At 44.6% G+C, this 25,839-nt stretch overlaps 2 protein-coding genes across 3 annotated transcripts; one reads left to right on the top strand and one right to left on the bottom strand.

Annotated features, from left to right (window-relative positions):
• Window positions 1–4,929: 4,929 nt before the first annotated feature.
• LOC139213550 (rho GTPase-activating protein 24-like) lies at window positions 4,930–11,897 on the top strand. Its single transcript, XM_070844277.1, has 9 exons — window positions 4,930–4,981; window positions 5,551–5,664; window positions 5,856–6,063; window positions 6,167–6,299; window positions 7,257–7,330; window positions 7,662–7,783; window positions 9,210–9,453; window positions 9,707–10,633; window positions 11,663–11,897. Exons 1-9 carry the CDS (start codon window positions 4,930–4,932, stop codon window positions 11,895–11,897), a joined length of 2,109 nt encoding a protein of 702 aa, XP_070700378.1.
• A 3,678-nt stretch (window positions 11,898–15,575) lies between these two features.
• Window positions 15,576–23,234, bottom strand: LOC139212929 (putative monooxygenase p33MONOX). Of its 2 annotated transcripts, none has more exons than XM_070843504.1 (8): window positions 23,154–23,234; window positions 22,974–23,039; window positions 22,196–22,371; window positions 21,193–21,307; window positions 20,579–20,703; window positions 19,282–19,385; window positions 18,960–19,138; window positions 15,576–16,541 (listed from the first exon to the last, which is right to left on the bottom strand). In XM_070843504.1, the coding sequence occupies exons 2-8, from the start codon at window positions 22,996–22,998 to the stop codon at window positions 16,333–16,335; spliced, it is 933 nt and encodes a 310-aa protein (XP_070699605.1). In that variant the 5' UTR covers window positions 22,999–23,039; window positions 23,154–23,234; the 3' UTR covers window positions 15,576–16,332. The 2 variants fall into 2 exon arrangements, with proteins under 2 accessions (XP_070699605.1, XP_070699606.1); XM_070843505.1 differs by having other exon boundaries at window positions 15,576–16,538.
• Between the last annotated feature and the right edge of the window lie 2,605 nt (window positions 23,235–25,839).

Below are 25,839 nucleotides of genomic sequence, written 5' to 3'. Positions count from 1 at the left end.
GACGTCAACCTGGCAGCAGCTGCAGGTGATGGGTGACTGACTGCAACAGTATACACTGTGCATCCAGTATCATGTCACCTGACTGCATTCAACAGCTTTAACACATTGTGTGTTTTGAACATTTCAGTAATGTTTGTTCTAATTTATTCTTATTTATTTCCAATATTTATGTTTTTAAAGGCCATAAGTTGCAGTGGGAGAGAATATGGTGAAGAAGGTTCAAGGAACAGGATGTATGTACATTAAAATACCTGCTAATGCCCACTAGTGTACATAATAAATAAAATATTTAACATTTAAAGATGTATTTACAGTTACAGTTGATGAGAAACAGGCCTGAGTTATAGTCTATAACCGTATCAGTTAGCCTCTTTAACAGCCAGATGTTTGAATGCAGCTCGGTGCGAGGCCGTGAAAAGTCACAGATGGAATTTTTACAGTGGCTTTGGCACATATGAACGACCACCACGGGCTTGTATTTCCGCCCTAAACATAAAAAATAAAAATATCCTCACCTTTTACAACTAGCATAGCTCAAATTCTGAAACTAGACGCTAACCCGCGTCACAAGCACGAGTCCTGATTATTTACTTTGACTCTCTCTAAATATATCAAAGTCGGGCTGTTTTTAGATTCATGATCATATTTAGGTTATATCTCTCTTTTATATCTTTTTATCCAGTTTATACCCTGTCTAGTCTTCTGTTTCCCTTCTTTGGACTCCTGAGCAGCTGTGGGTCGTCGCTCCCCCTGTTGTGTGTTGTATTTTGTGGTCTAGTTCTGTTCTGTCTAGTCTGTCTTACTTTACCAGCCTTGTGTTTGTCACATGTTCAATCAGATTATAATTCCTCCTCCTTCTGCAGGAGGGACACTGAACTGATGGACTCGTTCAATCATGTGCAACAGTTGTCAAGTTATTCAAGTGCAATATTCCTCTGCAATGTTTACTCTCAATGCACTTTCTGTTATTTACCCGCTTCTTGTTTACAGTTTGTACTTATTTCTATTTAATTTGTCAGGCACTATTTCTGAGACACTTTACACTTTGTGAACTTATTTTGATTTGTATTTAATTCCTTTCTGTAACTGTGTATACTGCTTCAGCTTTTGTATTTGTATTCTGGCAAAATAATTTCCTTCGGGGTGAATAAAGTCGATCTTATCTTGTCTTATGTTCCTCGTTTGCGTCACCTTTGCTTTGTTCCTGCTCCTGTGGTTGTCATCTTATTAGTTCAGTTCGTATGTTAGTCCTGGTTTTCACTTAGTGTTAAAGTTAATCAGCAGCTCGCTCACTGCAGGACGTTGCAGACACCTCCTGCCCTCTGGGAGGCTCAATTAAAACTCAAACTGACACTTATTTTACAGCTATTTATTATTTACCACACAGTCTGTGCGCTGTCTTTAATATGTTTGTGCAGCACCTTCCTTGTTTGGGAGCCTCATTATAGTCTGTTTCTGTTCTCCATGAGGAAGTGACGCTGGTTAAAATGTGTAATATTCACAGTCTAGTTGCTGTAAAGACAAATGCTCGTTTGTCTTTGTCTTCTGGGATTATTTATGGAAGTATTCATGTTGTAGTTACTGTGTGTGATCACTGGAGGGAGCTGCTGGTGGACTTTCCTCTAGAGGATGCAGCCGGTCGGTGAGGTCAGGACTCCTGGTTAGCAATGTGTGTGTGTGTGTGTGTATGTGTGTGTGTGAATCATTACTGACATGCTGTCAGAGTGAAGAGGAGAGGAGGTGACAGATTTCATTTAGTGGACAGCACACACACACACACACACACACACACACACACACAGAGCACTTTGTAATGAAGAGTATGTCAGTCGTATTGACAGACAGACGAGAAAGCTCTCAGCTGTGATTAGACCTCAGTCTATCAGGCAGACATACAGAACGGCATTAATATATTATTGGGTTGTGAGTCTGTCGCACTTAAAATGGACTATTTGGTGTTTTAGCTCTGGTTGTCTCTGCTTCAGCTCTGCTTTATATTGCTGCAAAACCTTTAAAAGAGGAGGTCGGGGTGGATTTTTGTGCATTTGCATGTCGTCTCCTACCAACAGTCAACGCTGACCGTGGCGTTTCCCAAACACCCAGTTAGGTTCATCTTGGCGAAATCACCCAACACAGTTCAGCGCCAGGTTTTCTTTTGAGTCACACGTCTGGCTCGTCTGCACACAGAACTTGGTGGGAGTGAGAAAACTACGGTAAGACCAAAAAAATGACCTGGTTTCTTTGTCTGTAGCTCACAGAGGTACATAACAACATGAGTCTGGTGTGGAAGAACTTCACTGACCTGCACAGAAGCCGAGGCCTGAACATCCGGCATCACTGCTCGACTTCTCTTCCTCTCTGGTGGAAAGCCTGAAAGCAGAAAAACACCAGTGGTTGTGGGAGAACATCGATTATTCAGCGTGTTATATACTTCATGTGTTATTGTTTTTGTGCATAAAAACACTTCATACTAATATTCTGATGCTTCGTCAGTCCTGAACCTTTCGTGCCAATAAAGCCCGGCTGAAGTGAATGTGTCTGGTGCATATTTTAGTCTGTAGGCAGGACAACTGTTAATATATGATTGCTTATATTGATTCCTGACAAAGCTATAGCCATATACTGTATACAGTATTGTACTTCAGGCCAATGAGGCTTATTGAAATGAATTGTACAGAGAGAGAGAGAGAGAGAGGGAGAGAGAGAGAGAGAGAGGGAGGTTCCTCATACTTTAATTGAGTTCAAAAGTTGACTGGACCGACCAGCTTCTCTCGCTTTTATGTCCATTTGAATCATGGTGACAGTGTGTGTGTGTGTGTGTGTGTGTGTGTGTGTGTGTGTGCTGCAGCAGACCATACTTCAGCAGCAGCAGAATTTGAGCCAGATCATCTCTCTCTCTCTCTCTCTCTTTCTCTCTCTCTCTCTGTCTCTCTCTCTCTCTCTCTCTGTCTCTCTCTCTCTCTCTCTCTCTCTCTCTCTCTCTCTCTCTCTCTCTGTCTCTCTCTCACCATCAGCTGTGATTACTTTGGTAAAACAGCGCTGCGTCGCAGAGAACCAATTTTCCTAATGCACAGTCCTCACACACACACACACACACACACACACACACACACACACACACACACAGCATGGTTATTGATGAGGTAAATGGGGAGGGGGGCAACGAGGGGGCACACACATTGCTGGGAAATGGAGAGAGAGAGAGAGAGAGAGAGAGGAGGGAGAGAGAGAGGAGGGAGAGAAGGACGAGCTGGACAGGGACAAAGAGGGGGACAACGGGGGAGAGAGAGAGAGATAGGAGGGAAAAAAGGGGCCAGAGTGAAGGAGGAGAGGAAGAAGAGGGCCGGGGGGATGAGGAAGACGTGGACAGTGGACTGTGTTGTGAGGATGGAGCAGGGCGTCCAGCTAGAGAGCGAGTAAAGCAAAGGACAGAAAGGGAGACAAGGAAGGAAGGAAGGAAGGAGGGAGGGAGGGAGGATGCAGAAGGGAACACGAAGATCGCCTCTTTCCTGATGGACGACGGAGTAGTTTGACTCCCTGGCCGATGGACGAGGGCGAGATGAGAAGGAAAAAGAGCCAAACGTTCCTTCAGGATGGTTTAACTTCTCGTCAGCGGCTGAGAGACGATCTAATATAAAAGGGGGAGAGCTGCAGAGAAGGAGACAGGTGGAGTGAGGCTGATCCTCATGAGCCTCATGCAGTCAGACACCAGACTGGAGACAGTTTAGAGTTCATTTCATGAGAAAGTTTGTCCCCTGATGATGTCTGGGCTTCTGGATGCACCCTGAAAGACTGGAAATCCTGTTCTGGCTGATGTTGAGGAGAAGCTCTGCACACAGGAACCAGTTCATCCCTCCTGAAGGTTCCTCAGCTTGGAGCATTTTGAAGGTTGTGTTGCTCGCTAAGCGACACTTAAGATCGTTTTCTCCTGTTCAGGAATTATTCAGAAACCAGCTTTGGAGAGATTGCTGTTTAGAGGAGGAGGCTGGAAATAGCACGTGTCCGAAAATGTTGACGTGAGCTTTGAAATGAACCGACTGAAAGTGTCTGTGCATCCAAGGAGAGCAGGAGAACCAGTCTGAGAGGAGTCTGGTGGCTGAGTTGGACGTAGAATCTCTCCTTCATGTCCTCTGATATCCATCAAGAACATCTCTCCATGGGGAATTTACACTCTGGATCTCATCCAAAAACTGGTCCAGAAGGTGTGATTCCCCCCCCCACACACACACTTTGAGCTGAAAATCTCTGCACATGAAACCTCCCTTTAAGACACAAAGAGGCAGGATAGGACGAGAAGAAGGATGGGAAGCCTTCCAAAAACCGTTCTGATTCTGGATCTACCATGATCCTCTCCAGCCTCTCTCTTTAAACCTCCATTTGAAATGTCTTTTTAAGGCTGAATGTATCACATGAAACTATATTTCTTACGTTAAAAACCCACCAACTCTCTCCAAGGTTTAAATATTCCCTCTCCTCACCCTCTTTTAAAATCCCCTCCTGTTTGACTTATATCCACCAAGAACCAGGAACTTAAGGGTGAACATCTGCTGAGAACCTCTCTGAAAAGCCACTACGTCCCCTGAGCTCGTCTTTTAAGCTGAAATATCCAGGAACCTGTGTTTTAGGGTTCATATTCACCAAGAACGTCTCTTTTTTTAAGGCCTGTTTGCCGCCCAGGGGAAACTCTTTGTAGCCACACATCTGCCAGGATGTTAAAAACACACAAAAACTGGGACTCTGGATGGTGAAAGAGGCCGAAAGACTGAAGGGTGACGGAACAGAAGAAGAAGAAAAGAACATCAAAACCCTCTAAACTGTCACAGAAGTCTGCAAACATAAAGAAAACAAAACAAACAAAACCTTCACATCGTTCGCGTTGAGCATCCACAACCGTTACCGTAGCAACCGGAGCAGGAGGAGCACTGCAGCATGGGACTCAGCTGCTTCAAGTCCTGGAAACATGACAGTACAGGCCACAAAGGTGAGACACACACACACACACACACACACACACACACACACACACACACACACACACACACACACACACACACACACACACACACACCATCAACAGATTACCTGTTAATCCCTCCACATTTCTCGTCGTGTGTGTTTGTACGTGCTGCCCTGGAGTGACATCCGTTAAACGCTGACTCAGGGTCTTTAGGCATCTATCTGAGGTGACATTGTGTGTGTGTGTGTGTGTGTGTGTGTGTGTGTGTGTGTGTACATGTGTGTGTGCTTTAGACATACGTGTGTGTTTGATGTGACTTTGAGAAGGACGGACAGTGGAGCATGATGGGAACAAGAGAGGAAAGTGTCTTAGTATAGAAGGTAGGGAGGTGTGTGTGTGTGTGTGTGTGTGTGTGTGTGTGTGTGTGTGTGTGTGTCAGCAGTCATATGAAACGTTTTTGTAAAGGAAAAATACGTGAAAATACATTAAAACATGGTAGAAGTGGTTCAGCTGAAGGAAATGAAGGACATCACCTGGACGTGGTGGTGGTCGGTGTAACGGTCGCCAGTGATGGGCGTCATCTTGGTTCACAGGTAACAGAGACGTGCTTGCCAGCCCAGGCTCCTACTTCTTCCTGTCTAACAGCGCCGGTCAGGGTGACGAGTGGCTGAAGAGCCTCAATAAGGGAGTCTGGATCCCTTTCACAGGTACACATTAACACACACATGCTACTGATTCATTAGAAGGGGATAATAAGTCATTAATGTGTCTTAGTTAATGTGTTCTTGTGTCTTCTACTGGTAAAATAATAATAACATGACGTCTCATCCTGGAAACACTAATGTTCCAGGTCAGCTTCATGTCAGAGAGGATCCTCATTACTCTTCCTCCCTTGCAGGGGTGTTTGGGCAGCGTCTGGAGGAGACGGTGCTGTATGAGCGCCGTTATGGGGTGCGTTTGGTTCCTCTGGTGGTGGAGCAGTGTGTGACCTTCATCCGGGAGCGCGGCTTGCAGGAGGTGGGCTTGTTTCGCCAGCCGGGACGGGCCAGTCTGGTCAAGGAGCTGCAGGAGGCCTTCGATTCGGGGGAGAGGCCGTCCTTCGACAGGTACGACCCCTCTGCTGGTTTTGTCTTCTGCACTCTTTTCCTGATCACATGTTCTTCAGAGGCGTTGTGAGGAAAGTTAGCCTGCTGTGTGCTTTGCCTGCAGCAGCACAGACGTCCACACGGTGGCGTCACTGCTGAAGCTCTACCTCAGACAGCTGCCGGAGCCTCTGGTTCCTTACCGCCGCTACCAGGACTTCCTGCTCTGCGGTCAGAGGCTGTCACGTGACCGCACACTGGTAACTACAGCTGCACACCACCCTGTCAAACAAGCTGAAAACCTTATCACCCTGCTGTAGTGATGCTCAGGTGTCCTCCAGGACCCTGTGACATCACGGCGTCATCACAGGTGAAACAAACCCTCAGCGTGATGTTAAGTTACTCTTTAAAGGTGCACACGTGGTTTTGTTTACTTTCTGTTAGAGTTAAGCTTAAAGTGTAAAAATTATTTTGAGTTGAGCATTTTCAAAACCACCATCTTGATTTTGGAGTCAGAAGTGGTGCATTAGTTGTTTTTTTTCCCCGTCTGCCTCTGATTGGTCAGGCTAAGGCCGGGACACCGCCCGCCTTAGCCTCGCCTATTTTTGCCACAATACAGCTCGCAGCAGAAACACAGTGAAGAAGTCATGTTCTCACGTCAAAACCAGCAGGATTAGAACTTTTTAAAACTTGCACGGTCCATATTTGTAGATTATGTCACATAGATGGCAAAAAATTCTTTTAAATACATACTTCCTGTTTCCCTTTCAAAGTAAAAGCCCTGTAGAGTTTTCGTGGACAGAATCCTGGTATTCAGTGCTCACATGTTAGTCACAACAGGAGCCAAACACACGCTTCAATTAACAATTGATTGGTCAGTGAGCAGGTAGCCCCGCCCTAAAGCCCCGCCCCCTCTTCCTGGTGTATCTTCCTCTAAATGGACCATAATTTACTAAATGAACGTCCTGCTGTGCTGAAGAAGACTGTAAACTAGAGACTGAGAGCAGAAACTCATCAGGAAAATGTTCACTGAGCTGATAAATTAATTTTCTCATTGACTTCCATCCAATCAGACTCCTGTTTGGAGCCGGTGGAGTCGCCTACTTCTATTAAACAGTCTGTGGTTCCTTTATATGTTTGTCACTAAAGCTTTCTTCCTTCTTTTCTTCCCTCCTCTTGACTCCCATCCTTGTGCTCTCTTATTCTCCCTCTCTCAGGGTTTGGGGGAGTTGAGGAATCTTCTTCATGAGTTGCCAGTTTCAAACTTTAACCTACTCAACTTCATCTGCCAGTAAGCCTCCTCCTACTTTGTGTTTGTCTTGTATTATGAAATATGGAATAAAAAAAACAAACCCAACATGACCAAGCTGCATCCTCCACCGTCGGTTTTATGTGATCAAGTGAGGAATATTGATCCTTCACCAGTGTGACAGATTATAAATTCATGGTAGAATTCATCATAACTCAGAAAGGTGAGTTCTTCTTGTCGTTCAGTTATAGTGGAGTAAATGTTTCAGGGGGTTTCCAACGTCGAAAGGAAGATAGTTATCGCAGAAATGGCTAATTTTTTGAGGAATTATCAAAAACCTGAGAGTATAAATGAGCTCTTTGTGTGTGTGCAGGTTTTTAAATGAGGTCCAGAGTTACTCCAGCAGCAACAAGATGAGCGGCAAGAACTTGGCCACTGTGTTTGGGCCAAACATCCTCCGAGCCAAAGCTGAAGATCCACAAAGCATCATGGGAGGTAGACAGACTAACTGGGCCACAGCAACACATTGAATGATTAGATTATTCCTTCCTTTTGTCTTTCAAAATGATGTCTGTGATCTCACATAACACCGATTTTGGATCTAAATTTTTACGAACAAAAACGTAATCAATCAGAATAAATTCACAATCAAAATAGGTCCAATTAGTTTAACCCTTTGTGAGTCAAAGCTACCTGAGCTTCTTCTTAAAGCCGATCTTCGGTGTCTCAGTCAGTGTTTTTCAACCTAATTTATTAAGTGTTGAGCAGAACCGTTGTGTTAGGGTTAGGGTTAGGGTTACGCAAAGCACAACGGGCGTAAACGTAGCACCAAAATGGTGGACAGCTTTGATTAGCTGCCACCTTTAGTCCTGCATTCAGATTTTTGTTTTAAAAAACAAGCAGGGACGAACTAACGATGATACGAAGATGGAGGCGACGTTCCAGCTGAGATCCAACTTTTTCGGCTTTAACCAATTTATTTTTGGTTGAAATACTCTGAACGGTTCAAACTGGGGTTCATTGGTTTTCAAATATAAACTTACTTCCAATAAACCTGATCACAGGAACACTCTGTTGTGGTGTTTGCCTCTTGCTCCACTCAGACTTTTTAAAGGTTAAAACCCACCGGGAGCGTCTGTGTGGCGATGAGCTGATGGCGTTCACTCTGGTTAACGCTTCAAATCCCACTAGAAGCACCACGGTGCGTTTCAGAGGCGTCTTAGAAGCGTCTCTGCGCTCCCATACAGATATGCATCTGGTCTATTTCTGACAGACGCTGCAGGAAGTCAGACTAACAGAGAAGCTTTCAAAATAAAAGCCCCCCTGCAGACTGTCAGTGGTATATTCCAGCAACACATCAGTATTACTCTCTAATGGGGGGGGCACCAGGCCAGACGTCAGCCGCTCAGAGGGTTTTTAACACCATGACGACCAGAAGTTCATCTGGGATGGAGAAACACTCTGACTGTGACTTTAGCTGCTGTCTGTAGCTGCAGCACAACAAAGCAGGAAGTACATCCAAGAGACACATTTAAAGCAGCAGAAGGAGAAACGAGGCCTGTTTGATCCTGTTAGAAACACATTTAAAGCAGAAGAAGAAGAAACGCGGCCTGTTTGATCCTGTTAGAAACACATTTAAAGCAGCAGAAGAAGAAACGCGGCCTGTTTGATCCTGTTAGAAACACATTTAAAGCAGCAGAAGAAGAAACGCGGCCTGTTTGATCCTGTTAGAAGCTCCTGAAACACTGGAATGTGATGCAGACGAGCGCGGTGGGTTTCTGGGTTTCTGTGATCACACCTTTACTGTGTGAATCTATCAAAACTTACCCCCAGAAACCAAAGGGTGGCATCAGAACCACTGTTAATGTTCCTCTTTATCTATTCTTTAAAGGATGCCTTCATCTCTCCTTCTGTGTCCAAGCTGCAGCACTGGTGCAGGTGCTGATGTTGGAGATGATCAGAGAGCACGAGTCTCTGTTCGCCAAAGTCCCCCCGTCCATGTTCGCTCGTCCGCCTGGAGGATCACGCGCATCTCCAGGCGCCCTGAGGCAGCCTCATCTCCACCCGCCGCCCTGCCTCCGCCAGCTGTCTCTGCCTCTCATTGCAGAGCGCTCCAGAGAGGCGGGACAGTCCTCCGCCGCTGCCGCAGACGCCCAGAACCCCAGGTACCCCAGGACCTGCTCCAGCAGAGCTTCAGCCAACACTCACAAACTCTCACACAATCATCTCAGAGGTTATGGGGGTCAAAACAGATACAGACATGGCCTGGACGGTAGACTCTACACATATGCTCACACAAGGGGAGGGTAGGTAAGGGCACTATTCACACTTTTTGCTGTTGCTGGTGTGGTCTTTGCTCGTGAAATGATTTTAGACATCATCTTGAATGTCTGACCTCGGTCTCTTTGCTTTCAGTAGCTTCATCTACTCTGCTGCTGCCAAATCGGACTTGTCCTCTGGCCAGAAGAGACTTCTCGGCCATCGCTACACCTCCTCCCACCCAGAGAACTGCTTCTACCCCCTGCCGTCCTCCAGTCAGCACCACGCTGACAGACACAACACAGATTATCACCAGCACCACGCTGGCCCAGGACCATCCCCAGCAAACATTCAAGCCTCTTCGACCAGCCTCCAGCTACAAGACCCAGTGCCGGACAGCTCCAGCCCCAGACCGATGCTCAAGGCGGGCTGGGCGAAGGCCTGGCCCGGCCCGGGAGAAGTGGACGCTGGTTTCTGGAGCTCTGGTGCTGCAGGTGAAAAGGGAGGAGTGCCAGATGCAGCCAGCAGGGGCAGCAGTGAGGCTCAGGACGACAGCGCCCTTTCTGCCTATGACAACCTGGACAAAGTGTTGGACGCCATCGGAGGACATTCTGAGACCAACGATCCGGGGGATCAGATTGAACCCTGCGAAGAGGGCGAGGAGCAAGAGGAGGCGGGGCAGACGAGGGACTCTTCTTCATGGTCTTCCTGCGAGGTCCTACCTCTGGACGAGAGTAGTCATGCTGTGGGCGCGGTTAGTCCTGAGGTGTCACCAAAGAGATCTGAAAGGTTACCCTCCAGTCAGGTGGAAGACAGCGATAATGACGATCATGAAAACAACAACGACAATGATGATGATGAAGACGATGATGATGATGTCCATCACCCTAACTCTCCAGCCTCCGGTTCTGTACTCAGTGACAGCAATCTGAGTACGGGCAGCTCAGAGGTGTTCCTCCCCTCTGGTCCTCCGGAGCCCCAGGGGCCTGAGCCTCAGTCGCAGCCCAGGGACGCTCACTCCGTCCTGGCTGAGCTCCGGCAGCAGATGGCCCAGCAGAAGGCCGAGTACCAGGCCAGGATCCAGAGGTGAGACACCAGCACAGGGAGGACAATGACCTCCTGTCCTCCAAACTCATAATTCATCCACATCGAGACTGTTTAATAGAAGTAGCCGATGTTGAAGAGCCTTAAAGCTGCATCCTCTCTAGTGTCCAGCAGGGGGCGACTCCACTGGCTCCAAACAGGAAGTCTGATTGGATGGAAGTCAATGAGGAAATGAGGAGACTTCTCTCCTGATCTATCAGCTCAGTGAACAGTTTCTGCTCTCAGTCTCTAGTTTACTGTCTTCTTCAGTTCATTTAGTAAATTATGGTCCATTTAGAGGAAGATAGACGATAAAGCAGAGGAGGCTTTAGGACGGGGCTACGTCATGATGAACTAATCAGAGCCGAGCAAATACTGCGGCACAAACATCACTTCTCGTTCCAAAAAACCAAGATGGCGAAACTGGAGGCTACAAAACGGCGGTCCACAAACCAACGGGTGACGTCACAGTGGCTACGTCCAACGTCACCTGATGGTTTGTGGACTTTGAAGCCTTGAGTTTGGCATTCAGGCTGTTGCCATCTTGGTTTTGCAACCATTCAGTGAAGCCAGTCGTGTCTGATTGATAGGATGCTGCATCTCTGATTAGTTATTGATTATTATTTGGTTATCTTCCTCTAAATGGACCATAATTTACTAAATGAACATCCTGCTGTGCTGAAGAAGACTGTAAACTAGAGACTGAGAGCAGAAACTCATCAGGAAACTGTTCACTGAGCTGATAAATCAGGAGAGAAGTCGCCTCATTTCCTCCTTGACTTCCATCCAATCAGACTCCTGTTTGGAGCCAGTGGAGTCGCCCCCTGCTGGACACTAGAGAGGATGAAGCTTTAAGGCTTCACTGTTCAGACCCAGAAGATACGTCCACTTCTGTATAAAGTCTTTTACACTTAATGTTTAGTGTGAAAATCCTAGTTTTTGTAATCTGTGACTGTTGTTTAAGCCTGTTTACATACTATAAAGTGTGTGTCTGTGTGTGTGTGTGTGTGTGTGTGTGTGTGTGTGCCACAGGCTGGAGCGCTGTAATGACGTCCTCGAGCGGCAGGTCATGGTCCTGCGGGTCAGTCTGGAGCAGCAGAAGCGCAGCCGAAGCGTCGCCGAGATCAAGATCCGCAACATGGAGCGAGCCAAGGCCGACGCCGACCTCCGTAACACCACGCTGCAGAGAGAGATGGAGCTGTTCTTCCAGATGTATGGAGACATCAGGCGGAGCGGGGAGGGAGGAAAGGGTGGAGGGAGTCTCTGAAGACCGCCAGGAAAAGAAAGATAGAAGAAGTCCTGTCAGTGTATGAGTAGATCACAGGAGGATGTGTTGGGAAGAGGGGTTTGCTGCACAGATCTTCATGAAAGGGATGGATGGATAAACCTCCTCCGATGGGCCATGAAGGCATCAAACCCTGGCGGAAAACAGTCAGGGCAAGAAATTAAAGGAGTTATCGACGGATCCAGTGGACAGTCTGAAGAAATAAGAGACATTTCAAGCAGTTTGGCTCAGTTCAAGTTGATTAAGTGAGGACTTTTGAGAGAAAGGTTGAATTTGAAGGGGCAGTTTTTGGGCGTCTTCACGTCCAGTGAACGTTTGGACTTCCCCATCAGGACGCTGTCGGCTCGGTTTACTGGATCAGCTGACGGACACTCGGTGTGTCTTCATGCTTCATGCAAACCAGTCACCAAGCTGTGTCTTTCCAGGAGGCCTCAGGTGAAGTTTTATTCAGCATAAACCCAGCGAGAAACCAAAATCTGTCCTGAACAGCCACAGTCTCGTAGTACCTGCTCGTCCAAGACGTTCAAAAGATCTTTTTTGTCATGTTGGCATCAGGATTCACTGGTTACAAACAAGATTATTCCAGTTAGAGAGACCTGCGACTGGAGAGCTGCTGTGTCCATACGAGACAGGAAACACCAGTGCTGGTCTTTGCCTTCTTTGAAGCCATGTTGGAGTATTTTGGAGCATTTGCTGCCTCCCTCCCTGCCCCTGTTTTCCTGATAATCTTCTTTGGTACTGCTCAGATTGTCTCAGACTTGTCTCCATGATACTGGGACAACAATCGCATCCCATTTTCTGCGACAGTTCACGACAAGCTGCAAAAAGATGCACCTCACGAACGCTCACACTAGACGAAAAGGGCGGATTTGCTTCTGACACGATCAGTTTCAGGTCTGACAAATATATCTGGGACAGGAAAATCATTGTCAAAGTTGGATTTAGGAGAGAAGTAAGAATCATCTCAACCAGCCTCAGGACGAGTCGGTTAAGTGTTCACATTTTTCAGAAGATAGCGAGAAAGTTTGAAGTTTTGGGGAAAGTTTTTGGGCGTTTCTTCACATGTCCAGTGAACGTTTGGACTTCAGTTGGTTTACTGGATCAGCTGACGGACGCTGGGTGACGATTTTGAGTTTCTACCATCCAGCTGGGAAGGAAATTCAGGCCACATTTCTGAACCCTGAGGTGTCGAAGACCTCATTAAGGCATCTGACACTGCAAACACTAGTTATTTCTGCACATTTATCAACCTGTTAAACTCCCTCTGCTGTCGTCAGGTGAGGCTCAAGCTAACATGGAGCCTCACACATGCATTTTGGATGCAAATTGAGTTTAGCTTTGCTAACAGACAGGCAGGAGGATCTTTGGAGACTTTAAGTTTTAATAGTAGTTTTAATCTACCTGCTCGTAGGAGCACAGGGACACACTTATGTATGTTTCTTTGGTTTTTCACAGCTCAGGACTTAAATTCTATGAGAACTTTTTGCTGAGACTCATGTCCCTGAAGTTTACTTCAAGATAAGCGTCTCTGAATCAGCTGGATGTTTTCCCACCATGATGGCTGGATGCTGGGCTAAACGTCTCTTCAGGAACTAGACTGACTTCCTGCAGACTAACCCCGAACTTCACCGGCGGCAGAGTGAAGGCGATTTTGTTTTTACAGTTTGAGCGCCTCTCACCACAAAGACTGAAACAATCACTCTGCATGAAGATGCTTTCCACTCACACTTTACCTGAAGAATAAACTTTCACTCTTCGTTCCACAGATAATTTGTCGGTTTTGAACATGCATGTGTCTGCTGGTGCTGGTGGCTCTAAAATAACTGATTATCTGCTTTAATTGATACAAATACAATCTGACTAATTTCAGTTTTGTTTGTCTTCTTAATTCTGTTTTGGAGGATAAGACCAGCGGGACGTTCCTCTCTGACTGATGACAGAGGAGCAACGAGCCAATATCAGCAAAACATGAGAGATCTTTCACTGTGGAAACACTTTTATTTGTTTGTTTTAGATAAACTTGATTTGGTTCTTAATTCCTGATTGCCTGATGTGAATAAATGATAATAATGAATCAACATGAAGCTGAAATAAATGATTGCAGATCCACAGAGAACATTTCTTTACATTTATATTATTATCAGCTGTCAAACTGAACAAAAACACACCAGAATCATCCAAAATCTGTTTTCTTTTTTCTTCAAACTAAATATAAAGAAGCGCCGACTCTTGATTTTCTGATGAGAATCTAACATTTATTCTCAAATTCTCAAAGTATTTTGGCAAAGAAAAGTGAACTGTATGGAGATGATGGTGCAGTACAAATTTAGGAAAACGTCATCATCAACTGGAAAAGATGCCGAACAGATGAGCGGTACTTCAGTCCGTCGGTGCTACAGAGTCACACACTAACATACAGATTCACATGTGACACTCCAGCAAAGGGGAACAAGGTCACACTTTAAACACAGAGCACTTGTGAACACAAACTATGAGCCGTAACAAACTTTAATGGAGCAGAAACAGTCATATTTAATATTTACAGCTGCTGACTCGCTTTAGGATCGTTCACCGAGGAAACGGACAACATCTGACTAACGGCACAGCGGAGCTACAGACGTCAGAGGACTTCACTCTTCACTCCATAAAGCAGAAACTCTTCCACTGCTGTGTCACATGATGCAGAAAACTTCCTGTTTCCACTTCATAACCAAAGTGCAATAATAACAATATGAGCAACAATCTGCCAGGTGCTACATTTAACATTAAGCTTCACACGCACTCATCATCCTGCAGAAACCTTGTAGAAAAAAAAAAGCTGTTAGCAGCAAGCTAGCACTCCAAAAGTCTCCAAAATAAAAGCCTGTATTTCAGTCATTTCCTGTTACTGTAGGGCAACATGTTTCCTCACGGATGCACGACGTTTGCTCGCACTTTCCGTTCATAATTTAAAAACCAAAAAAGCAAAAGTGACAGTTTAGTTTTTCTCTCTCTCTCTAGTTTTCTGAGCGACACAAGGTTTCTGCAGGACGCAGCCGGCGTGCACACGGTTTGTTCTTTTTCAGTCAGCGTGCACGCAGCAGCTGTGAAGCACCTTCAGAAACAGAAAAAACAGGAATCCTTCATATTAGACAGAGTTACTGAACTACAGTAGAAGATTAAAATCTTAATCTATAAGTTAAAATAACTAAAAAAAATCAGTGAGCAGGATCCGGACAAATTTCCAAAATTTCCTGAGACTAAATTTTTACAATTTATTTTGTTCTGTTCGGTTTGATTTGCATTAAACGACACTTGCTGTCTTATTCTTCCCACCCAGCTTAGTGGAATGTCCCTTTAAGAAAGACAAAGCAAAGGTTGTTAGAGGCAGAAAGCATGACGCACAGACCACTGACACTGAAGCAGAAGTTTTCTCCATCGGAGGAGGGTGGTCAACCAGCTAGTCTCTCTGGGGGAGGAGTGGGGGTAAAGTGCAGTTACAGGGGATCATTTTAGACGAGGATCAGCAACGTCAAAGATCTCTAGATCAGTCAGTGGGGAGCGGGGGGGGGGGGGGGTTAATGTCAGCATGCTGCAGCGAGATGTAAACACTTAGAGGTTGAAGCATTAGAGAACGATTTCACAGCCAAGCGATTCACTAAAGGCCTCTACAAAAGGTCTGCATTTATTTATTCATCTATTCTGATGGTGTTTATTAATTATTCCAGTGGGCAGTACAGCTGCTGTTAAAGGTCCCACGAAATGATGGGAAAGTGATGCTAACGATGGAAATGTCATAACCAGCACCGTGAAGAGGAGATACTTTGGAGCTTATCGCTGCTCATTACGATTAAGGTCCTATTTTTGTGGTTTTGGGACAAATGAGTCCAGTGGGGAGGGAGCGAAGAGTCAGACGGGCTGTAAACGGGCCAACAGTTCAGCCACAAGAACTAAAAAAGCAAGTTAGTGCAGCTGAAATGTCAGTAATGATCCCTCATTTGACAGGAAACAGTCACACACACACACCTACAGTGACGGCAGAGGGTCAAGCTGATGCAGGACACACAGTCTGGGTGATCATTTCACTGTTTGTCTTCGTTTTTTTCCTTCAAATACGTTTATGTGACCTTTGTTTACAATCTGGCTTCCTTTTAGCCGCCATCCATGACATCACTGGTCCATTTGGCGAGTACTGTGTTGTTATAACGGACGGCGATGACGTACGAAACTACATGAACGTGTAATAAAACAGATTTAAGGTGGAGCAGCAGGATTCTTTAGATCTACGCTCATGTTACTGGTTGGAAATATCATCCTCTGGCTAATAACGGTGACCTAACTGGTGGTTTGGACTTAAATCTGAATGAAACGGCCTTTGGACACATTTTAAAGTACCAGCGGTTTGTGAGAGGAGCCTTCATCGTGTTGCCTCCTCCTCTCAGAAGCCGGAGGGCGTCAGGATGTTCATGTCTCTGGGTTTCAGCTTGTGCGGCCGCCCTCCCTGCCGGCGACCCTCCACGGTGGGAATCTCCATTTTGGGAGGGGCCTGAGCGGCGGGGCTGTCGCCGATCCGCGTGGCCTGCGACTTCATCACCTCCATGGGGGTCGGCTTCTGGGCGCCGCGGTACGCCTGCAGCGCAAAGCCTGCTGGGAAAAGACACAGAACAATAACTTTCTGATCACATCTATTAGCTCTTTTCCTCCTCTGGTTTAAATCTGACGATGCAGGATTGTCTCCAGATGAAAATATCAGTGATCGCACTTATTAATCATTATCATGCTAATAAATGACTGTGAATGAGACACATGCACAGTACGGTGGCTCATGATGACCAAACAGGACGTCTGTTATGATCCTGAAAGAGCAACTCAGAGCCAAACTATTCTTAGTAAATCTGAATTTAATGATGATCCAGTGAAACTTAATTCCATCTCTTAAGAAAATGTCGAAAGGGTGAGAGAACGGGCCTCATGCAGATGGTGTGTTTGGGTCCAGTAGGAAAACTGAGGACTGTATTTATTATCAGATGGTTCAACACGCTGACAGAAGCTTTATGTTCTGACAGGAAGTAGCCACAGCCGTCACACCTGAGGTTACTTCATCACCGTGTTTGTCACCATGACGGAGGGACGAAGTCATTTCAACTCTGTGTGTGTGTGTGTGTGTGTGTGTGTACTAATATAAAAAGACAAACTGCAACGACACATTTAGATATAACCAACTAACTAGTGACATTAATAAATGCAGTAATTATTGCAGTAGTGGGATTTCTGTTGTGCCAAACCACTTTTGAAAGAAATAAATGTAATTTGTGTGTAAAAAAAACGTTTGAGACATTTTACTGATGCTGCCTCGCACTGATTTGTTCTTATTCTTGAACAGTGTTGTAATATAAAGATTTTCTTCGTCTTCGTCTCTGCAATATCATATCTGCCCTTTGAGTATGAAAAGAAAACCCCTAAAATCCTCATTTTTGCTGACTGACTTTAGAGGGAAGTGATAATGTTCATAATGTTCAAACAGAAAAATGAGTTTATGTTCATCTCTAAACCTAAAAATCTAATTTTAAGGGACTCTAGTGAGCAGAAATGTCAATATCAATCCATTTAATGTAGATTTAAAGGAAATACACAGATTTCAGGGAATCTCCTGTCAAAGACATCATGTTGTGAATGATATCAAGCGGTTTTCGGCTCATTAAAAAGTCTTTTTCAGCTGAGAAATGATTAATTTTTAAGTTAAACAACTTCTCTAAGTTACCCTTTTGTTTCCCATAACCACAGTACAGTCATTCCTTCGGTCCTCAGACTCAACCCTTTTCTTAAAGTACCTACCTAAAGTCATCCTGGAAAACAGATTGATCGTCTCCAAACACAGCAGCTGTCACTGATCTTCATTTAAACGGTTACTGCTCCGACTTTTACATCAGTGGGATGCAGAAAAAACAACACTGTCGCTTCACTGTCAGCAAAAGCCAACAGACGAGCAGCTGCGGTCGATGTTTACCGTCAGTCTGAAGGTCGGCTGTTCACCCATTAACCCAAATCCTGGACAAAAAAAACAACCTTTCACCGAGTTCAGGGATGCAAACAGGTCGATGCTGAAAAAGACCTTTTTCACAGCAGGTGGGTTTGATTATTTACAGAGACACAACTGGAGGATCTGTTACACTCAAAGAAATGAATTATCAGGAACAATCGGTGGGTTAAAATACGACGGCCGGGTAGAAATCCTGCACAAGACAAAGCTATATGAAGGAAAACAGGCTTCCACTGCATGCTGGGAGGAGGTGACAGCAGACAAAGAAGATCTAATAATGCCTGACTGCTTGCTAGAGACATAGAAGTAGTTTTCCTTTTCCACTGCAGTAAAACTAAACTGCTTCAGTGATACTTTTGGTCGATGTTGGCCGTTAATGGATGTTTACATTTTTCAAAATAAAAGACCTAAATGCAAACCCCACAACCAGGAAACAAACCGAACCGCCAAACAGTTTATATCTGGGCTCTAAATCGATGTCTAACTTTACTACTTCCTGTCCTTTAGCGTTTGAAGGGCCTGCTTCAGCCTTTTCTTTGTTCAGTGCAGCTCTTTGCTCTCCTCAGCAGCTTTTCATTTCATTTTTAGAAGTTGATATGAAAAGCAAACACAAAGCCAGCTCGTACTGCACAACTTCACTGTTCATCTCTTCACCTACACCTCTCCCTCTCTCACACACACATCCACAGTCATGCTGCTCTTTAAACATCATGTTTTCATCCAACGTTTTTGTCTGACATTTCTACCACCAGACTAGAATTCCCCGGACCGTGGGATCTAAGGAGTATGAAATGATACCCAGGTGATCATGGAACAATTGTGCCGGACCTAAATCTGACACCCCGTAAGTCAGCGGATCTACATGAATCATACAGGTGACCCCTTTTGAGTTTTGCCGAAGAGGTGAGGAGTTTGTATGTTTCCACCTAAACAAGTCTTTAAAGCAGCGTAAACAGGGAAGACTTGTAAGAAGACGTGGACGTTTCCGTGGCTTCATTCACACACAACAAGGTGATGCCGTTTACCTGCAGCCGTAGGATCTGATCCCAGGTCAGAGGTCGACTTCTGGACGTGCGGCCGAGGCCCGAACAGGCTCCACCTCTCGACCACACCCCCCCCCGGGGCTGTGTCTCCTCCTCCCAAGTCCATACTGCTGTTGGATGAGCTGACGCTGACCTCTGAACTCGTACTGCCGAACCAGGTCCTACACAAACACACGAGCCGCATGTACGCCAGGTTATAGATTTATCCCACGTTCTGCTCAGGTGTGTGTGTGTGTGTGTGTGTGTGTGTGTGTGTGTGTGTGTGTGTGTGTGTGTGTGTGTGTGTGTGTGTGTGTGTGTGTACCTGCGCTGCTGTTTCGGGGAGCTGTGTGGTGTGTTAGATGGGGTGGACTGGGCGGAGGAGTTCTGCCGCTCCTCTCTGGCCTCCATGCTCTGGATCTGCAGTTTCTAAACAGCGAAAAACAAAACATGCGTCAGACTGAAGTGAAATGTTCGATGTAGGCGAAGGTGGATTTACTGATCATGGAACTGATATCAACCTCTCTGATCTGATCAATATCTGTTCACGGGTCCTGACGGGTGCTACTGCATGTGTGGAAAAGTCACGTGAAGCCTTTTGTTCAGGTCTGAAGATGCTTGAGGCCACATTAGCTGTTTGTAGCATTAAAGCCGGTTCTCCGAAATGAAATGTTGGCAGTCCAGCTGCATTGTGGGTAATGTAGGCACCAGCAGAATGTATGGAGTTAAAAAAGATGACATCTCAGCTTTTCTTGGCCATGTACAGTTTAGGATTAGTTAGTTTATTTTTAGGATTCACATTAAACACATCTTCCGTTAACACAGCAGAAAAAGGATCCTGACACATCACACGTCATGAGGTTTGACTGTATTCCTTCAAACTACATGTAAAGATGTTCTAACCTGTCTAACCTGGTTTCCTAGAGCAGGTAAACGCTCCTCTTCTCGCCGTAAAGACCGCGGCTACTTTCAGAGCAACTCGTGAGACTAAAGGCCACCTTCAGACCGAAGGCCGTCCCGAACAAAACGTTTAAACTGGCTCAACTTTTGTCCTTCAACAAGCTGCTGCGACGGCCAATCAGATACGTGCGACCACACGTTCCTTATAGTATTATAATCGTTCCAAAGCCTTATTCTACGGGACTCAAACTCTTTCCCTCTGTTGCTTTATCTCCAGGCTGTTTTCTGTCTTAACCCTGAAACCCCACCGGGCACGTCAGCGGTCCGGTTTTGTTCCATCCTCTGCGCTTCAGAAGCGTTTTGTCTGGCTGATTAGTTGACTTGCACAGATTTTGGTGCTTCTAAAAGGAGCTAAACAGGTACGTTTCTTACTTTGTCTGGTTTAAATGTGCTTCTTGTGTGTATTTACAACTTTTTCCTGCTGCAGCCTGCAGGTTAAAGTGTTTCTCCACATCCAAGATGAACCTCTGGTCGTGCATGGAACTAAAAACCCTCTGACAGACTGACATCTGGTTAGAAAACATTCATATGGTGGCGGAATATACGATAGAAGAATCTGCATGGGGGCTTTTATTTTGAAAGCTGCGACGTGGACGCTGATAAATAATCACCTGCATCTTTGTCGTACACATGAGGTGTCTGTCTGTAAGTGTGTGTCTCACCTGGAGGGATTCGGGGATGCGGTGAAGCCTCGTCTCCTCGGCGGTGAGGCCTTTGTGGGGCGTGTAGCTGGTGTCAGTAAGCCCCGCCCTCTGCTCAAACTTGTACATGCTGTCCTGAGTCTGCTCTGAGAGGGAGAGACAGACAGAGAGGGAGTTTTAAAAACTGTCTTTGAGGTATGAAACATCCAAAAAGGTTTAAAGGTTAGTAGCGTCCTGAATCCTACTGATGGATTCTCACATTAAATAAAAAGGTACAAAATATCCTCAGACTCTTGTCAAACCACCTCTATGTTCGATATACTCCAAAGCTCTTTTTGTTCCACAATAAGTAAATAAACTGCTTCTTCACACAAAACCCTGTTTAGCTCATTTGGACGTTTTAGTTCTTGACTATTGTTTACAATACATTGAAGATTCTTATATTGTCATTGGCTTCTATATACGATCTAAATGTACACAAACAAATGAAAAACCTCATTAGAGTCCCATAGTAGAGTTTTACTGTCACTCTACCAAATACATGAGTTCAGACCTTCATAGTTGATTAATTTGCTTTGATTGAGCTGATTGATTGAGTCCCTGCATGTGTTGTCATGGTGACAGGTGTGACGTACTGGTGATGAAGGAGCTCATGATGATGGAGGAGGCCTTGGTCTTCACTACACTTGGAGACCTGGAGGGGGCGCTGTCCGGCAGTGTGGCCTGCCCCGCCGCATCGCTCTCATCCTCCTGGTGGAAGACACACACCATCATCATCATCATCATTATTATCAGTGGTGGGCCGTCAGGGCCTGCAGGGCCTTCTCTGCTGGCCTAAAACAAATATCTGAATCACAAACTGATGTTAATGACATTTTGTCCATGAATACTTATTTAATAATTCCAAATGGTCTGTCTGCTTCCTTTCATAGCTTTAAGATGGTTGTGCTGCTTCCAGACGTGTATTTTTATATTAAAGCATTTAACCAATCACATTTCAGCCATCATTTGTTGCCAGGCAGGGTCAAAGTCAAAGAAGTCTGCCCGAAGGCCTCCGTTCTGCAGGCCCTCGAACACAAAATACCGTATTCAGACCTGATGATTGGATAGAAAAGGACTTCTTGATGGAACTGAAGCGCACAGATAATCTGTACGACAGAGTAACTGAACTGTTTCTGAGGAAAGAGAGGAGGATGGATTTTGTTTACAAATAATCTGAATTTTTGGGGAGTAAAATGTTGCTATTTTCCTAAATAATATTGTAAGTTTGTGAGGTTATTATTGATGTTTATCATGTGTGTCGCTGCAGTAGAAGGAGACTTGTTCACCCCTGGTTTGTTTATTCAATAAAGGCATTGATTGTGGCTACAGGAGTTATCTATCTGCGATGCAACGGCTCTTTATACTGTATTTCTGCATAATAAAATGTTTTTTATAACCATAAAATAGTTCTTGAGGGGTGGATTGATTCAGACGGAGCACTACTGAAGGCCTAGGTGTGAAATGCACGGTCCGCCACTGATCATTATGAAACAGCATCACACTCTTCCTCCTCACGACAAAACAGGTGAGAATAACAATGTGTGTGTGTGTGTGTGTGTGTGTGTGTGTGTGTGTGTGTGTGTGTGTGTCGCCCACCTCAGCCAGGTGTGAGAACCTCCTTTCCGGTATGACGGGTCGTCTCCACAGGTTGTTGATGCTGATGTCATGGGGGGGCGTGGACATGGGGGCCTCCAGGTTGTCGTCGTAGCTGAGGGCCCGTCGGGTCATCCCGATGGGAAGCTTCATCCCGCCCATCCCAGAGCCCTCGATGGCTGCGGACACAAACAACGATGACCCCTCTTTTTCCTCTCATCTTAAATAAACTGACTGTTGAAACTGTCCTGGCTGACAAACACATGTCCCATTATATCATCAATAATAATAATAATAATAATAATCTATATTGTTCTTATTGTAAAACTAGACAAAAACCACACTCACACTTTGTCCTGCTTCAATAAATCACTAGAATATTGTGTATATTCTGTTTATTTAATTTCTCTTTCTTTAATTCTTTGCTTTATGTCTTTTGAGCTGCAATAACAGAGAACTTTCCCCACTGTGGGATCAATAAAAGTTATCTTTACCTTTAGAACACCAAACAGTGTGTAAATAGTCCCCAACAAACACACTTAACTCCATTTTTAGTGACGTTTCCTAAGAAACTTTTTTATAAAGTCAAACTATATCTGTGAAACACAGTACCAACTGAAATCAGATTCATTTAATCTATAAATAATAAATAAAGACCAACCTGAGCTCTACTTATTTTTAGTTTTACTCTACTCTAAATCATTATTATCATTATTATTATTATTATTATATGTGTATCTTACAGGTATTTTATTGTAATTCATCGTCATTGTAAACTCACCTGGTAAGTCCCCTGGGCCAGACATGATTTCAGTAGAAGAATGAAGAAGATCAACCAGGACAGGGCCTGAAAACAGAGAAAGGTTTGTGCATTATTACACCTACATACCGTGCAAATGAACAGAAAATGACTGGAGCCTCTGCGACACACTTATAATAAACAAATAAAATGATGATCTACCTTCCTGCTGCGATGTTGGACTGGCCGGTGAAGTGGCAGCGCCAGCCGTTACATTTCACTGTCTGAGACACACAAAAGCCTCTGGCAATGCATTGTGGGTACGCAGCCGGGCCCGGGAAGCAACTAGGGAGACAGCAGAGGTCAAAGGTCAACTGTGTGATCACCTTAAAGTCGGAGGCGAACATGTTTTCACACTCTTTGAAATTCAGTCTTTGTGATTTAATTTCTCATTAAAGCTTTTTTGTCTTAATGTGAAAAAGTTTGGCAGCTTTATTTAAAAATAAAAATTAGATATTTATTCCACCCCAAACTGTTTGATAATTCTTTATCCCATACTTTGAAACAACGAGATGATTTTCAGGATAAAAAATTAAACTCCACGACACCAATTTTTACATGTCGGCACCAAATTTAAATACTCTTGACATGTTTCGTGTCATTTTACATGAATAAAAATGATGTTCTCAGGGCTTAAACAACGCTTGGTCCTGTTGGATGTATCTGTAATGTTGGTGAAAGTTATGTGCTTTGTTTTAGCTCATTTCCACACAAGAAAAAGATTTTACAAAGCATTATTCAAAGTGAGAAAGGGCTATAAGACAGGAAAAGATATAGAGGCCATGCATGACATCAGGGATCTGATTCTGTGTGATGACCGGCGGATGACTGCAGGATTACTCCAGAGGATGATGGCAGCCAGGCTGGATTACATAACTCCTGCTGCAGCAGCAGGCCCGCTGCATCCGTCACAAAGACCAGAAACACACTTCAATAGAAAAGCTTCCGCTTCGTCTCTCAGGGTCGATCAAACGAGCCTTACAGTTCACACAGGAGCACTTAGACAAAAGACTTCTTGGCAAATAAACGATGACAATTAGAAGCAACGCGCCTCTTCTAAACAAGACTGTGTCAAGCAGCTTGTTTGAAGGAATATTTAACTTGAATTTATCATTTTACATAATTTAACTCTGAAACAGGGAGTAAAACTTTACACACACCAGATCACATATGTAAAACACGCAAATATACGTTCATGCACACACATTTTAACTGCATTTGAATGGATACAGAAAGAGGCATTGTTGCTCAAAGCGAGCTGCTGCCTCTATATATTAAGAATACGGTTTATGTAGTACGTATTATCAAAACTTATTGTTTATTACAATGACATCATATTGTCAAATCTGCACAGCATTATCTGTGATAGAGGCCACAGCCTCCTAACGTTACTCGCCAAACTCCATTCAGAAATTAGGCATTTTAAAGGTCTTTCACAAAGACGGTGACAGGTGTATTACTGTATGATGATATTGATATTTACATGATCTCATGGTGAATTCAGTAAATATCGGGGTCAGCCTAAGAGCATATATTACTTGCAGGCTGTTGTTATTGTGGGTTTCGTTGAGAGAGGAGACAGATTTAAAACGTACAGTTTTTGCTAAGACGGGTGCTGCGTGGTGTATTTTAACTTATCCCGAATTGAAGAATAGCTGCTGCACATTCGACAAATGTCCGAAAAGGGGTTTTAAACTTCACATACGCCAACCGAGAAGCGCTAACCGGTCCAATTAGCATTTTTGTCAGTGGAATTTGGAGGCGGGCGTCTCTCCGCTACAGATAGCGGTGCCTGAAGGACAAGAGGATGCCAAACCGCTGGCGGCTAACGGCGCTTGATAACACCGAGCTGTCTGAACAATGTGCCTTATTGGCTCTCACCGGAGATAACGGCGGCTTTAGGGCGACGACTGAAACATCAGTGACCCTCCAATGTCGACTGGTCCACGGTGAAAACAACGGCGATGTTGGAGAGCAGCCATTATTGTGTCCGATTAATAAAAAAAACACTTCCTCCTCGGTGAAGGGGAGATCTCGTCAGGTCTCGCTACATATCGCGGGAGTTCGCATATCAAACTCTTATTGCGCTTACCATTTTTATTTATTTATTTCATTAACAACAAAATATATAACTGGCTCCATCTTGATTGGTTATAAATAGCAGCATGAAATAAACAAATCAAGCTGTAAACTGCCGCAATTACATAAAGTTGTAATTTGTAAAAGTACCATTCAGAAACAAGGGACATAAAAACAAATAGAAAATAATGCACAGAAAACATTAAAACTGCACGTAATAGACAATATAAACACAAGGATGCAAAATAAATAAATAGTTATGGTTAAACTGCACTGGACAACATTTGTTTAGTGTCAATAAACAACAATAAACTCTGTTATCAGGCAGGATGAAGCAACATTTCAGAAGTTTTAAGGATTTTTTCACAGTGCTATGAATTTATCTATTGCTATTTGTTTTTACAGCGTGTTATTAGCACTTTTACCTAAATAAATCTAAATAAAACATGTGCAGGCCTCCTCCTCCTCCTCCTCCTCTGCTGTGTCTCTACCTGTTCAGGTGTCTCATTCGTGGCTCAGTGTCTCCACCCAGCGGCTGCTTCACCTTTTCTTCACCTGCTGCGTCTTCTGCACACATTTTCTGCTAAAACAATGACTGCTCTCATGCAAACGTGTCATTAAAGCGCTCTTAGACACCACAGAGCCGGTTTAGAGCCCCAGTCTTCCTGAGAGCCCTCCCTCCCTACCTCCCTCCCTACCTCCGATGCTCAGAGCAGGATTTGCATACACAGAGGCGCCTCCCTCGGTGTTATTACGCTGATCTTCCTTT

The sequence above is a fragment of the Pempheris klunzingeri genome, chromosome 14, assembly GCF_042242105.1.
Source record: "Pempheris klunzingeri isolate RE-2024b chromosome 14, fPemKlu1.hap1, whole genome shotgun sequence".
NCBI lineage: Eukaryota > Metazoa > Chordata > Actinopteri > Acropomatiformes > Pempheridae > Pempheris > Pempheris klunzingeri.
Note: the sequence above shows the minus strand (reverse complement) of the source record. Positions and strands in the feature narration are given on the sequence as shown.

Excerpts from the sequence above, each read along its gene's own strand:
- LOC139213550 (XM_070844277.1), top strand. The coding sequence starts at position 4,930 with ATGGGACTCAGCTGCTTCAAGTCCTGGAAACATGACAGTACAGGCCAC. Across the intron at positions 6,064-6,166 it reads GAGAGGCCGTCCTTCGACAG|CAGCACAGACGTCCACACGG; the intron begins GTACGACCCCTC and ends CTTTGCCTGCAG. Across the intron at positions 10,634-11,662 it reads TACCAGGCCAGGATCCAGAG|GCTGGAGCGCTGTAATGACG; the intron begins GTGAGACACCAG and ends TGTGTGCCACAG.
- LOC139212929 (XM_070843504.1), bottom strand. The coding sequence starts at position 22,998 with ATGTCTGGCCCAGGGGACTTACCAG. Across the intron at positions 21,308-22,195 it reads GGTTCTCACACCTGGCTGAG|GAGGATGAGAGCGATGCGGC; the intron begins GTGGGCGACACA and ends GTCTTCCACCAG. Across the intron at positions 19,386-20,578 it reads GCATCCCCGAATCCCTCCAG|AAACTGCAGATCCAGAGCAT; the intron begins GTGAGACACACA and ends TTCGCTGTTTAG.